Here is a 12,138-nt window from a genome sequence, read left to right as displayed (position 1 = left end):
TCTCTTAACAGACAGTGTATTATTATTTTAGGTGCAGACCCCGCAGTGTCCACCCCGTGGACCCCCTGGTGGTCCCCGAACCCCGCATTGAGAACCACTGTGTCCTACGTCACTGGTGTGCGCCTGCGCCTCAGCAGCGCGCAGCGCATGCGCAGTAAGCTGACCTTCCTATCCTTCTCTCTGTGCGGTGCAGAGAGAGAGAGAGAGAGAGAGAGAGAGAGACAGAGTCAGTCGAGGACATTTGGATGTGTTTCTAATTTATTTGGACTCTCTAGTCTCTTTAGTTGTGGTTGAACTAACGGAACGGCGAGTCCAGTCCGTCCGCCATGCCGACCACGGTGGAGCTTCCCGACCTGCAGGAGCTCAAAGTGGAGGAGGTGAGAGTCCCAGAGAGAGGGTTATCATCATGGAACCTAAACCAGGGACGAAGGGAATGCTGCTAATGCTGCTAAGCTAGCACTAACTTTACACACAGTGGACAAGTTCATGTGGATTTATAGCTCCGTTTAATTGGAACCATGTGGAAGCTATTGTTAAGGCTTTTTATGTTGTTGTTTTACGTTTTGGAACTATGTTCGTGTAGTTATTTATCTCCTAAAGATGTCTGTAAATGAGCTGTGTTGACATGCATTATTCAGCTGTCACCTTGATAACAGCACAGTATAGTATACCCAACAACAACACCACTTCAGTAGGTGTCAGGTTATATGACTTAATGCAGTGGTTTTCAACCAGTGGTCCATTGATTGATTGATTGAAGTATTTATTAACAGTTTGCAGAATTACAGTACATTTCAAGCACAACTCAATACAAAAACTGTTAACTAGTCTGTGAGTGGAGTCACCATAAAGCATTTCACTTATTTACAAGAGGGTCCACCTTGTTCAATTCATCAAAACATTTAGAGACGTACAAATATACACTTTCTATTTACCAGTGGTGCTGACTCCTTGAGGGGGTTGAAGGTGGTCCCCAGCTTAAATGATGAGAGTTGGTAACCAAATGGACGCTTATAGATCTTTAACTCTTGAGAGTGTAAAATGAAAGGGTCCATTTGGTTTCATTTTATGCCCTCAGGAGTAAAATTATTGTTAAAAGTTAAAACACCTGCATTACTTGATTTACATGTACAAGTCTACACAAGTACAAGTCTACACAATTAGATAATTGTAGAATAATTGTTATCTGCTGTCTCTCCTAGGCTACCAACATCTTATCTAACGACAACAAAATACCAAATAAATAATGGTCCTTGATATGAAAAAGGGTTGAAAAGTTAAACCACTGACTTAATGTGTCATTCCTTGAAAAGCAGAGCTTGTTCGACCACCACACTCTTTATCTACTTAGGAATATTTAAGGATATTATTGAAAGGATGACTGTCTTGACGGTGAAGATTTTGATCATTCAAACTTTCATTCAAACTTTCTATTCCAGAAATAATGATATATGCTCAGCTGTAGTGATACTATCACATACGTACATATAAGCTGGTTTTACAGCATATTTGTCAGACTATGCCCAAGACAAATTCATTGTGATATTATTTCCTTGATGAGTAGTCTGAAAACCCACCTCTTCAGACTCCACCATGGCCCGTAGCACTTGCCCTAGCCTAGTCCCTTAGATTGCACTTTATGTAGACTTAGATAGTATTTTAAACAGACTTATAGCTTGTTACGTAGACAGCACTAGAAATGCATTGTATGTAGTCATAGCACTTTATAGTACACATGTATAATATTAATATATAATATAGTATAGTATGTATAGTTTACATAGATACTCCACTGTTACGTTATTATTTTACGCATGATTCATGATAACTACTTTTTATATATGTGATGTATGCCATGCTTTTGTTATTGCTTAATGTAAGTCGCTCTGGATTAAGAGCGTCTGCTAAATGCCTAAATTGTAAATTGATGAGAATACGTTCTGTTGTGTGTTTCTCTGCGTACAGGTGAACGTGTCCTCTGCGGTGCTGAAGGCTGCTGCGCACCACTATGGCTCCCAGTGTGATAAACCCAACAAGGAGTTCATGCTCTGCCGCTGGGAGGAGAAGGACCCCAGGAAGTGTCTGGAGGAAGGGAGGAAAGTCAACCAATGTGCAATCGACTTCTTCAGGTAACATCATGCAAGGAAGGGATCATCTCATCATGTTTAAAACCCATTTAGACCTGAGAACGATTCTACAAATGTCTTCTAAATCCTGACAGTTTTCTGAAAAACCCTATGTTTCTATATCAGTGGTTCTCAAACACTTTCATGTCAAGGACCCCCAAAAATTATATGTAATTGGCTGCCGACCCCCATCTCAAAATATGTTGTTTCAGGGACCCCCCCCCCCCCCCCCCCCAGAAGCAAAGATTTGAGTTAAAAACTATTACGCCAGAAGCAGTTTCTAGTTGGATTCCTTATGACGGAACGTTCTGCCAGGAGCAGTTAATTTGTTAAAATATGATTATTTTGGGGGGCCTGAAAAGTTTGGGAGCTCCTTGATCTAAAAGCTAGTTTTACAGACAGTGTCACACTTTGTCCTTAAGTGAAGGTAGTGTGGGCCAAAAAGGCACTTGAAACAGCTCTCAAAGTACTCAAAAAACACAATTTAGAGGAGAATTGTGTGGCTGATCCGCAGACATAGTTAGTTACAGCTCACACGGCTGAGCTGTGACAGGTCTTTGGCAGACAGAAAATATTGTTCTACGGACCACCTGCAGATGGATGTCCATTTCTGGTCCTTCTGTTGGTACTATGACCATTTAAGTTGACTAAGGTGCAAAATTAGCTGAATCCACTTAACATTGGAGTGTCGCGTTTTCTCTCTTTGCGTTGCAATGCTGATCAGATATTTTGTTCATGTCATTTCTCATTTTTATAGAAAACAAATGTTCAAACAAATGGTTTCCAATTGTTTGAGCTGTGGCAATATACATTTTTGTTTTGTTTTTGTCTGCTTTTGTGGTGGAAGGTTTAGACTTTAAAATTGAGAATCAAGGATAGAAGGACAAAATCATGCCACAGAAACAGATGTTCTTCCCTTAAATATTCTGCCTATTTATTTATATCATGGTCAGACCCCAACTTACTCAGCAGTCATGTGAGTTTCTTTGGACCCCCAGAGAAGCAGGACATAAGGTTTCATATAGAGAGTATGCACATGCATGATTTTCCCATCAGGACACAAATTACATAAAAATGTTAATTTCTAGGATTCTAATTAAAAAATAGCAAAAGAATAATTCAAGATTTCAATTCGAATATAGCAAAAATAGACTATCTACAAGCTCAAAACGCGTCGCAGTGCGACGTGTTTTGAGCTTGTAGATCGGCTATTTTTGCTACGACAGTAATATATGGCCCTAGGGAGTGAGTGTGGAAATATAGTGGCCCTCTCCATCGTCAAAGTTGCCCACCCCTGCTGTACTTGATGCCTAAAAGGCCTTTCAAACGGGAAGCGAGGAACACAGGCGTTGTTGCCTGGATCAACGACAGGTCTGCTCAAGAGGGGCGCAACAACGCAAGCGTAAAAAAAAGCTAAAACAGTATCCAGGTCTGGTGAGTCGCCGGCGTGTGCACGAAACGGGCACGCGTGCAACAAATTCAAGGGACCGCGCTCACGGAAATACGCTTGCGTTGTCGCACCGCGACTGCTCCCCAGTCCCCAGTGCTTCGCGCAAAAACGCAGGTCTCATTGAAAATGAACTATAGGCACGTTATATCGCTTCACGTTTAAAAGGCCCTTAATTAAATTAATATCCACTGAACATGTGTGGTACGGTACGCGTCGTCTAGCTGTGAAGAAACATGCGCTTTCTGCTTTACTGCTGCCTGGAGATGATGAGTAGGGAAGCAACAAGCTCCTGCTGGCCAGTCAATCATCCTTATTCTGGGAATGTTAGAATAGACAAATATTTGGCAAAAATAGGGGAGCGTTCACCAAAAAATAGCGAATCATGTTATTATAATGGGTAAACATTTGTACAAAATAGTACAAACTCCCAACTCATTCATGTAACAGGCATGTTGTGAGCTTGTAGATCGGCTATTTTCGGTATCTGGCGTACAATGAAATGCAGTATATAGGGTTTGAGTGGTGAAAATGTAATGGAACACCGGCTCGCTAGTCTTGCAACATTTTGTGAATATTCAAAAGTGAAACATGCATGGGAGTGGCAAGACTATGGATTAACAGAATTAAGAAATAAAGGGAAATTGTGGGGGATTATGTTCTTACTGAGAGTTGTAATTGCCATGTTACATAAATTGCAGAAACCTTTTTCTTTATTATACGAAGATGTAATTTCTAATCCTTCTATCTAATCCATCTATTAAAAATGATTTGGTTTAACCTTTTATTTGGGCATGGATCCCCCAAGCCTCCATACAGGCCCTCCAGAAAAGTCATTTTCTGAATTAGTTTGCGAGAGTGCAATGTGTAATTATGTGATAGGTGCAGAGAATGTAATGTGCAATGAATGAAGGTTGCACATTCTAAGGATTTTACATTACATGGGGGTGCTGCCATTCAATTCACAGAATTTCCATTCCTAAATTAGTATTTAATCATAACATGCTAGCCAAACTTCACCAAAAAGGTTATTTGAATTTAGAGAAAAGTTTCCAATGCTTTGAATTTAGCGATGCTGCCATCTAGAATTTTCATTTCCGATCCGATACCGATATGGCAGCATCAATACCGATCCGATACAGATGATACTGATCCGATACAGCACATATTTAAAGCTGCTATAAGCAATAATATGTCCAAATTGTAATGACTTATATGACTTTTTTATTTTTTGGGGTATTCAGACAGCCAGCAATGAGTAAAACACGCCCCCAAAATTTTTGTCTCTGTACTCGCATCTAGTGGCCGCAATCTGCATTAAAAGATTTTCCTAGAAGCTTTGTCATTGGTCGATTTGCCTGTCTACTTCCTGATTGCTTAGTCATTTCGACCGGGTTTCTTTTTTTCTTCGACCAATGACAAAGCTTCTAGGAACATCTTTGAATGCAGATTGTGGCCCCTAGATGTGTCACAGAGACTAAATATTTTTTGTGTGCGTTTTACTCATTGCTGGTTGTCTGAATACAAAAAAACAAACAAAGTCATTAAAATTGACATATTATTGCTTATAGCTACTTTAACCCATTTTGAGCGGGAACCCCTTTTGGTGGTTACATACATTATGTTATAATTTAGCTATTGAAAAATAGCAGATCTACAAGCTCATAGCGCGCCACTCGTTGTAGGTCTGCTATTTTTGAAAAATCGTTAAAATGTGCCTCAAATCTGATTTAGAAAACATTTTTTTTTAAATTTCGACATCAGGCCTGAATGGGTTAAGTCTCTATGCGGTGTATTGCTGCTTCCTGCGACTAGCAAACACAGTTCTGATCACGTGGCCTCTACATGCTGGATCTGATGGATAGTAGTGCTGGAATGGACTACTGGAATGCATCGCTTGGATAGGACCGTTTCGATCCGTCATTTTCGCTGCAGTCCGATCCGATCTACCTTTTTTTTTGGCGGACAATATCAATAGCATCCCTACCGTAAACCTACTTATGGTCCCCGATGTTTTGACACGCTTTATAACTAAAGTTCACATTATTGGTATTATGTGGAATAATTTGGAGAAGTCAAGGCCAGGAAATTATGAAGGAATTGCAATTCTTACATCTGTAGACTAGGCAACAACAACAACACATCATTTTGATTGATTGAATCTGGCATAGAGTACAGAGTCCCCCAAAACTCATTTTGATTGATGTGAGCTTTACGTCTGCTGTTATGTAGCCTTGATGATAGTAGTCTGTCAGTCAGTCAGTCGTTGTTTTTTCCCCCCATCTGACATTCTGATTTATTATCCTTCTTCCCCATGTTTGTTTTTGTTTGATGAAATTCCATATCAGGTTGTTTTGGTTTTGCCTTTTCACGGCCACTGAACAGGTCAGTGTTTGACTAGCCTTTCCTTCAAACTCTGAAAAGCTCACGTTGGGATGTAGAAATAAATGTTTGGGTTAAAACAAACGCACATGTTTGACACATTCTGTTGGTGAGCAAACATACTCTGAATTGCTTACAAGGTGTGTTTTTCTTTTTCTTTTCTCTCCTAGAAAAGCTGGTTGTCCATAGTAGGACGTGGAGACGTTAACTATAGGCTCCTGTTGTGTGTTGATCGAACTGCCAGTGGGGTGTATTTTAGGAAGTGGTCTGTTTTCCTTCTCTCTAAATTGTTATGTCTGTGTTTACTAAAGGTCTGATGCAGACTTTGGGTAATAACTTGATGCCCACTGAGGTGTGTGTGTGTGTGTGTGTGTGTGTGTGTGTGTGTGTGTGTGTGTGTGTGTGTGTGTGTGTGTGTGTGTGTGTGTGTGTGTGTGTGTGTGTGTGTGTGTGTGTGTGTGTGTGTGTGTGTGTGTGTGTGTGTGTGTGTGTGTGTGTGTGTGTGTGTGTGTGTGTGTGTGTGTGTGTGTGTGTGTGTGTGCGTGCATATATTGTGTGTGTATACGGTGGTCCTCAAATAACACACCACCTCCACTACTTCTAAAAGCAAGAACAAACAATCACTAACTCCTGCCCCAAACGTAAACTGTGACCCTCTGCCAAAGAGCAATACCGGTAATTATTGTAATGGGACAAGCTTTTGGTGAACTTGTAATTACACCTGGGACCTGGTTTTGTTGTGAGATTTTGAGATCTGTCAACCATCTAAATTACAACCGATTGCAAATGACAAATTTGCATGGTTGCCTAACGACAACCTGGCTTTTTGATCACTGGGACATGTTCCTCTGATCCCAATGTTTATTGTGAAGGGTATTTTAAGCTATCCTGGATCTCTGGCTCTTGCTATTTTGTGTATACTAGACCGGTGCCCGTTGGGCACTGGCCTACTTGGAACGATGCAAGTTGGAAATGCATGCGCAGCCCATATTATAATTATGTCTGTCTCCCTTTTATGTCCATATATGGAGTTCTTTGTAAGGCATGCCCTACTATGGAGTCTATGCAGCCGGCTTATGGAGTTCTGTGTCAGGCATGCCCAAATATGGAGTGTTATGTGATAACACTATGATATGATATATGTGAGGTCAGAACTAAGAAATATATGGACGCTGGGCAGGGGCCCGGTCCAGAGTCTGGGCAGAGGCCTTTTTGGGGCGGTTCTGGACAACCGTGGGTCCGACCGACTCAACACCAGGCACTGCACCCCCTGCTGTGGTGTGGAACGCGCGTGTCGAATGTTGAAGTCGGTGGAGCGAACGGTTCTCGAGTTTCGTGGATTACACACAGACATACAGAGACTTGCTGCATTTATAGATAGATAGATAGAGCAGCGCTGAGACAAAGTTTGGGTGGTATTTCTCTCTGCAACTCTAAGAGAAACCGCGCTACGTTGTTCAGACTACTGGAGATAATTGAACTCCATCTGATGTAGGGCTCGGTGATGTGGATGATTGTGATCATGTTATTGTATTGTCCTACATTTTCATAAATAGCAAATATATATATATATATATATATATATATAGTCAATGTACAAGCTCACCATGCATTGTGAACTTGGCTTTTTGTTTTTGACAAAAGTACAATCTACGGCTTAACCCATTTTGGGTGGGAACCCCTTTTGGTGTTGGCATTATGTTATGCTTTAGCTATTGAAAAATAGCAGATCTAGTGGCGCGCTACGAGCTTGTAGGTCTGCTATTTTTGAAAAATCGAAGAACGACTGGCATAGAAACATAGCTTTTTCAGAAAACTGTCAGGATGTAGAAGACATTTTTAGAATCTGATCTCAGGTCAAAATGGGTTAAAGGGCCACTTCGCCCCTTTTTCAACCAGATCTCATTTTAATGATGCATTGTTTGGGAGACAAGAAACACTTTCCTGGGGTTTTTATGTGGGTAATATCACATGTGTTTTTTAGATATTTTAGTATTTCAAAGTGTCTGTGATGTCATGGACACTGGTCTCACTTCCTTCCTGGACTACATCTCTCCACAAGGTGGGGTGAGTGCAGCAAAGCATTATGGTAATTGTAGTAATCCAGCAGTGAGACCAGTGTCCATGCCATCATATAGACACTTTGAAATTCTAAAATATCTAAAAACACAAATGACCCACATAAAAACCCATTTGCCCAGTCTAATCTGATCCTTACAGTTCCAAATCTGTTTTCAACCCTCCATTTTCAGGCAGATCAAGGGGAACTGTGTCGTTCACAGAATAACCCATTTTGGGCGGGAACCCCTTTTGGTGTTAGCATTATGTTATGCTTTAGCTATTGAAAAATAGCAGATCTACAAGCTCATAGCGCGCCACCGAGTGGCGCGCTACGAGCTTGTAGGTCTGCTATTTTTGAAAAATCGAAGAACGACTGACATAGAAACATAGCTTTTTCAGAAAACTGTCAGGATGTAGAAGACATTTTTAGAATCTGATCTCAGGTCAAAATGGGTTAAAGGGCCACTTCGCCCCTTTTTCAACCAGATCACATAAAAACCCATATGCCCAGTCTAATCTGATCCTTACAGTTCCAAATCTGTTTTCAACCCTCCATTTTCAGGCAAATCAAGGGGAACTGTGCGGAGTCGTTCACAGAATACTGGACCTGTTTGGATTACTCCAACCTCACCGAGCTGCGCCGGTGCCGCACGCAGCAGCATGTGTTCGACAACTGTGTCCTGGATAAGCTGGGATGGGAGAGACCCAGCCTGGGGGACCTGTCCAAGGTGAGAGACCCTCTTATGGCCACCCTAATTAACAGGGATGGGAGAGACCCAGCCTGGGAGACCATGTAGAGACCTGTCTAAGGTGAGAGACCATGTAGAGACCCAGCCTGGGAGACCTGTCTAAGGTGAGAGACCATGTAGAGACCCAGCCTGGGGGACCTGTCCAAGGTGAGAGACCCTCTTATGGCCACCCTAATTAACAGGGATGGGAGAGACCCAGCCTGGGAGACCTGTCCAAGGTGAGAGACCCTCTTATGGCCACCCTAATTAACAGGGATGGGAGAGACCCAGCCTGGGAGACCTGTCCAAGGTGAGAGACCATGTAGAGACCCAGCCTGGGAGACCTGTCTAAGGTGAGAGACCATGTAGAGACCATGTAGAGACCCAGCCTGGGAGACCTGTCCAAGGTGAGAGACCATGTAGAGACCATGTAGAGACCCAGCCTGGGAGACCTGTCCAAGGTGAGAGACCATGTAGAGACCCAGCCTGGGAGACCTGTCTAAGGTGAGAGACCATGTAGAGACCCAGCCTGGGAGACCTGTCCAAGGTGAGAGACCATGTAGAGACCCAGCCTGGGAGACCTGTCCAAGGTGAGAGACCATGTAGAGACCCAGCCTGGGAGACCTGTCTAAGGTGAGAGACCATGTAGAGACCATGTAGAGACCCAGCCTGGGAGAACTGTCCAAGGTGAGAGACCATGGACAATCTGGGAGACTTAACCCTCTTATGGCCACCCTAATTAAAACCCACTTGGCACCATTGACATAGTTCTACGTCAATTAAAGCCAATTAATCAATGCTATGCTTAACGCCATTGGTGTAGCTCTACGGCAATTGGGCTTGTATAGTGCTTTTGATTGATCAAGACATAATGCTACTCACGTTAGTGTCTGGTTGCTAGCTGGTGCTTGTCAATAACACAGTATCGCACCATTGAGATCATCGTGGCCATAATCACCCATTCTATCTGTTTCCTTCAATCGCCTGTATCTCCTATTCCTTGTCCCAGATGGCATTTTTAAGGAAGTGGCAGGCAATCACTTCTGCTGATTATAGGAAAATTACAAAGAGATGCAATATGAATAAGGAGAGATGACGCAGCCTGCACAGGTCTAAAACTAGACCAAGTGACTAAAATGTGACTAAAACTAAATTAAAACTATTCGAGAGACTATGACTAAAACTAAAATCTAAATTTTCTGCCAAAAACAAAACTGTCAGAACAATAGATAGATAGATATGTTTTATGGTTTTCTGAGCTGTTGTATTATTATTATTATTATTATTATAATTGTGAATAAATCATTTTTTTTTCTTTTTCCATTTCCTATAGGTGACCAAGGTGTCCCCAGAGCGGGCCCTCCCGGAGAACCCCTACCATTCTCGGCCCCGCCCCGAGCCCAACCCAGTCCTCGGTGATGGCAAACTGGAGCCTTCCAAACTGGGCAGCAGGTTTTTCTTCTGGACCTGGTGAGATGGAGACCCCCGGACCCCCCCCCCCCCCCCCCCCCACACTGGATCATTCAACCTGCCACGCCCATGGGCCTTGTCCAGAAACAAGCTTTCAATCTAAACCAAAAGCCCAACCAGAGCAAGTAGTATACTATTCCAGCAAGCCTTCTCAAAGGCTGGTTTCTGTGCTACCATTTTGATCAAACGTGCCCAGTTGTCTCTGATGAATGTGATCTAGTGCGAACCACTTAAGAAATGTCAAGGCTCCTCCCCATAACTCTGAGAGTGTACATATTTTAGTTTTGGACAGGGCCCATGTCCACTTGGTCTCCTCCAGTCAGTCCACAGAGCTCTCTGTACACACCCTGGGTTAAATCCATACAACCAGCCCAACCCCTTATGTAAATTATGTGTGAACAAATGCAACCTGCTGTGTTATGGTTGTTGTTAAATAAAAAAACGTAATTTAACATTGACATGTCTTGTGTTTTATTTGGTTAAATTCACTGTTGGTTCTCTGGAGAGGGAAGTCTGGAGCACTCTGGTGGAGCTGTTGCCCCCGCGACCCGACTACGGATAAGCGGTTGAAGATGGATGGATGGATGGATGATTTCATACATGGCTCCATACTTTGTTTCAATATTATCCAGATGGGTTCATTGTAGACGACCAACATAATGGTCATGGGAATGGAAGCCGTAATACGTATAGTTCTGTGTGCATGTGCTACAACGAGACCAGACACAATCGCTCCAGTGTTTGCAGACGACACCTCTTCTGTTTGCGGTCACGTCTGTGTTTTGTCAGAGTGTGTGTGTGTATTCTTGTCAGGCTGATGGCGGGGGAGATTGGGGGGCAAGGTTCACGGCTGTTACCTGTGGCCAGAGAGAGGCTTCTGCTTCCTCCTTTTCTCCCAGCTCACTTCCTGTGTCTGACCTGGACTGGAAGAAGACTAGAGGAGTCATTTCAAAGGCACGCACACACACACACACACACTAAGACCCACATGCACACATGACCCTGAAATGGAAGATGAGAAGTCAGTTCCAACTAAGGCGCATTGTCCAGTGGAACATAGTTTGGCTGTGCCAACAAACATGCCTACGTACGTACGTATTCACACACACACGTGCACACACGCACACACACACACTGTTGGAAAATTAACATGCGGAGAGTAACCAGATAAGTTATCTTTCAGCACAGGCTTGAGTCTGTCAGCTCCACAGAAGTAATCCTTGTTGCGGTTTGACTTCTTGTTCCCCTACAAACTTCACGTAGGTTAAGTGTTTAACCTCTGCCATGGGGTTGATTCCTATTGGGACCAATAGTAATGTTCAGTTTGACAGCTTTCTCATACTCTTAAAGGAGCAACATGACCCCAGGGTGTTTTTGTATGTCTTAAAAAAGACACCTCATTCCAATACAAAATACACACACAGTTAGCCATGGGATTAAATCATAATAATATGAATCCCATGGCTAACCGTGTGTCAACAGTAAGAATCCACAGGCAATGCGGCCTGTGTGAGAATGCAGTTATTTGCTTCCCTTTTTTATTATTTAAAAATGTGAACCCGAAAACATATGTGTCTATAAATATATCCATCTAGCTGTGTGTGTGTGTGTGTGTGTGTGTCCTGAAATCCCCTGTATCTCCCCCCGAGGTGAGGAGGAGGTGCTGTCTGGACCTGTATCTCTCCTCCCAGGGCCAGGAGGAGGTGCAGTCTGGACCTGTATCTCTCCCCCTGAGGCCAGGAGGAGGTACAGTCTGGACCTGTATCTCTCCTCCCAGGGCGAGGAGGAGGTGCTGTCTGGACCTGTATCTCTCCTCCCAGGGCGAGGAGGAGGTGCAGTCTGGACCTGTATCTCTCCTCCCAGGGCGAGGAGGAGGTGCAGTCTGGACCTGTATCTCTCCTCCCAGGGCGAGGAGGAGGTGCAG

General features: G+C 43.2%; 1 protein-coding gene across 1 annotated transcript; it reads left to right on the top strand.

Annotated features, from left to right (window-relative positions):
• The first annotated feature begins 200 nt into the window (after positions 1–200).
• Positions 201–10,672, top strand: ndufa8 (NADH:ubiquinone oxidoreductase subunit A8). The gene is made up of 4 exons (XM_079524992.1): positions 201–377; positions 1,966–2,129; positions 8,579–8,744; positions 10,078–10,672. Exons 1-4 carry the CDS (start codon positions 327–329, stop codon positions 10,216–10,218), a joined length of 522 nt encoding a protein of 173 aa, XP_079381118.1. The 5' UTR covers positions 201–326; the 3' UTR covers positions 10,219–10,672.
• The last annotated feature ends 1,466 nt before the right edge of the window (positions 10,673–12,138 follow it).

Source organism: Electrona antarctica, assembly GCF_951216825.1.
Source record: "Electrona antarctica genome assembly, chromosome: 16".
Lineage (NCBI taxonomy): Eukaryota > Metazoa > Chordata > Actinopteri > Myctophiformes > Myctophidae > Electrona > Electrona antarctica.
This window is presented reverse-complemented; position numbering and strand designations above follow the sequence as displayed.

Excerpts from the sequence above, each read along its gene's own strand:
- ndufa8 (XM_079524992.1), top strand. The coding sequence starts at position 327 with ATGCCGACCACGGTGGAGCTTCCCGACCTGCAGGAGCTCAAAGTGGAG. Across the intron at positions 378-1,965 it reads AGGAGCTCAAAGTGGAGGAG|GTGAACGTGTCCTCTGCGGT; the intron begins GTGAGAGTCCCA and ends CTCTGCGTACAG. Across the intron at positions 8,745-10,077 it reads GCCTGGGGGACCTGTCCAAG|GTGACCAAGGTGTCCCCAGA; the intron begins GTGAGAGACCCT and ends CATTTCCTATAG.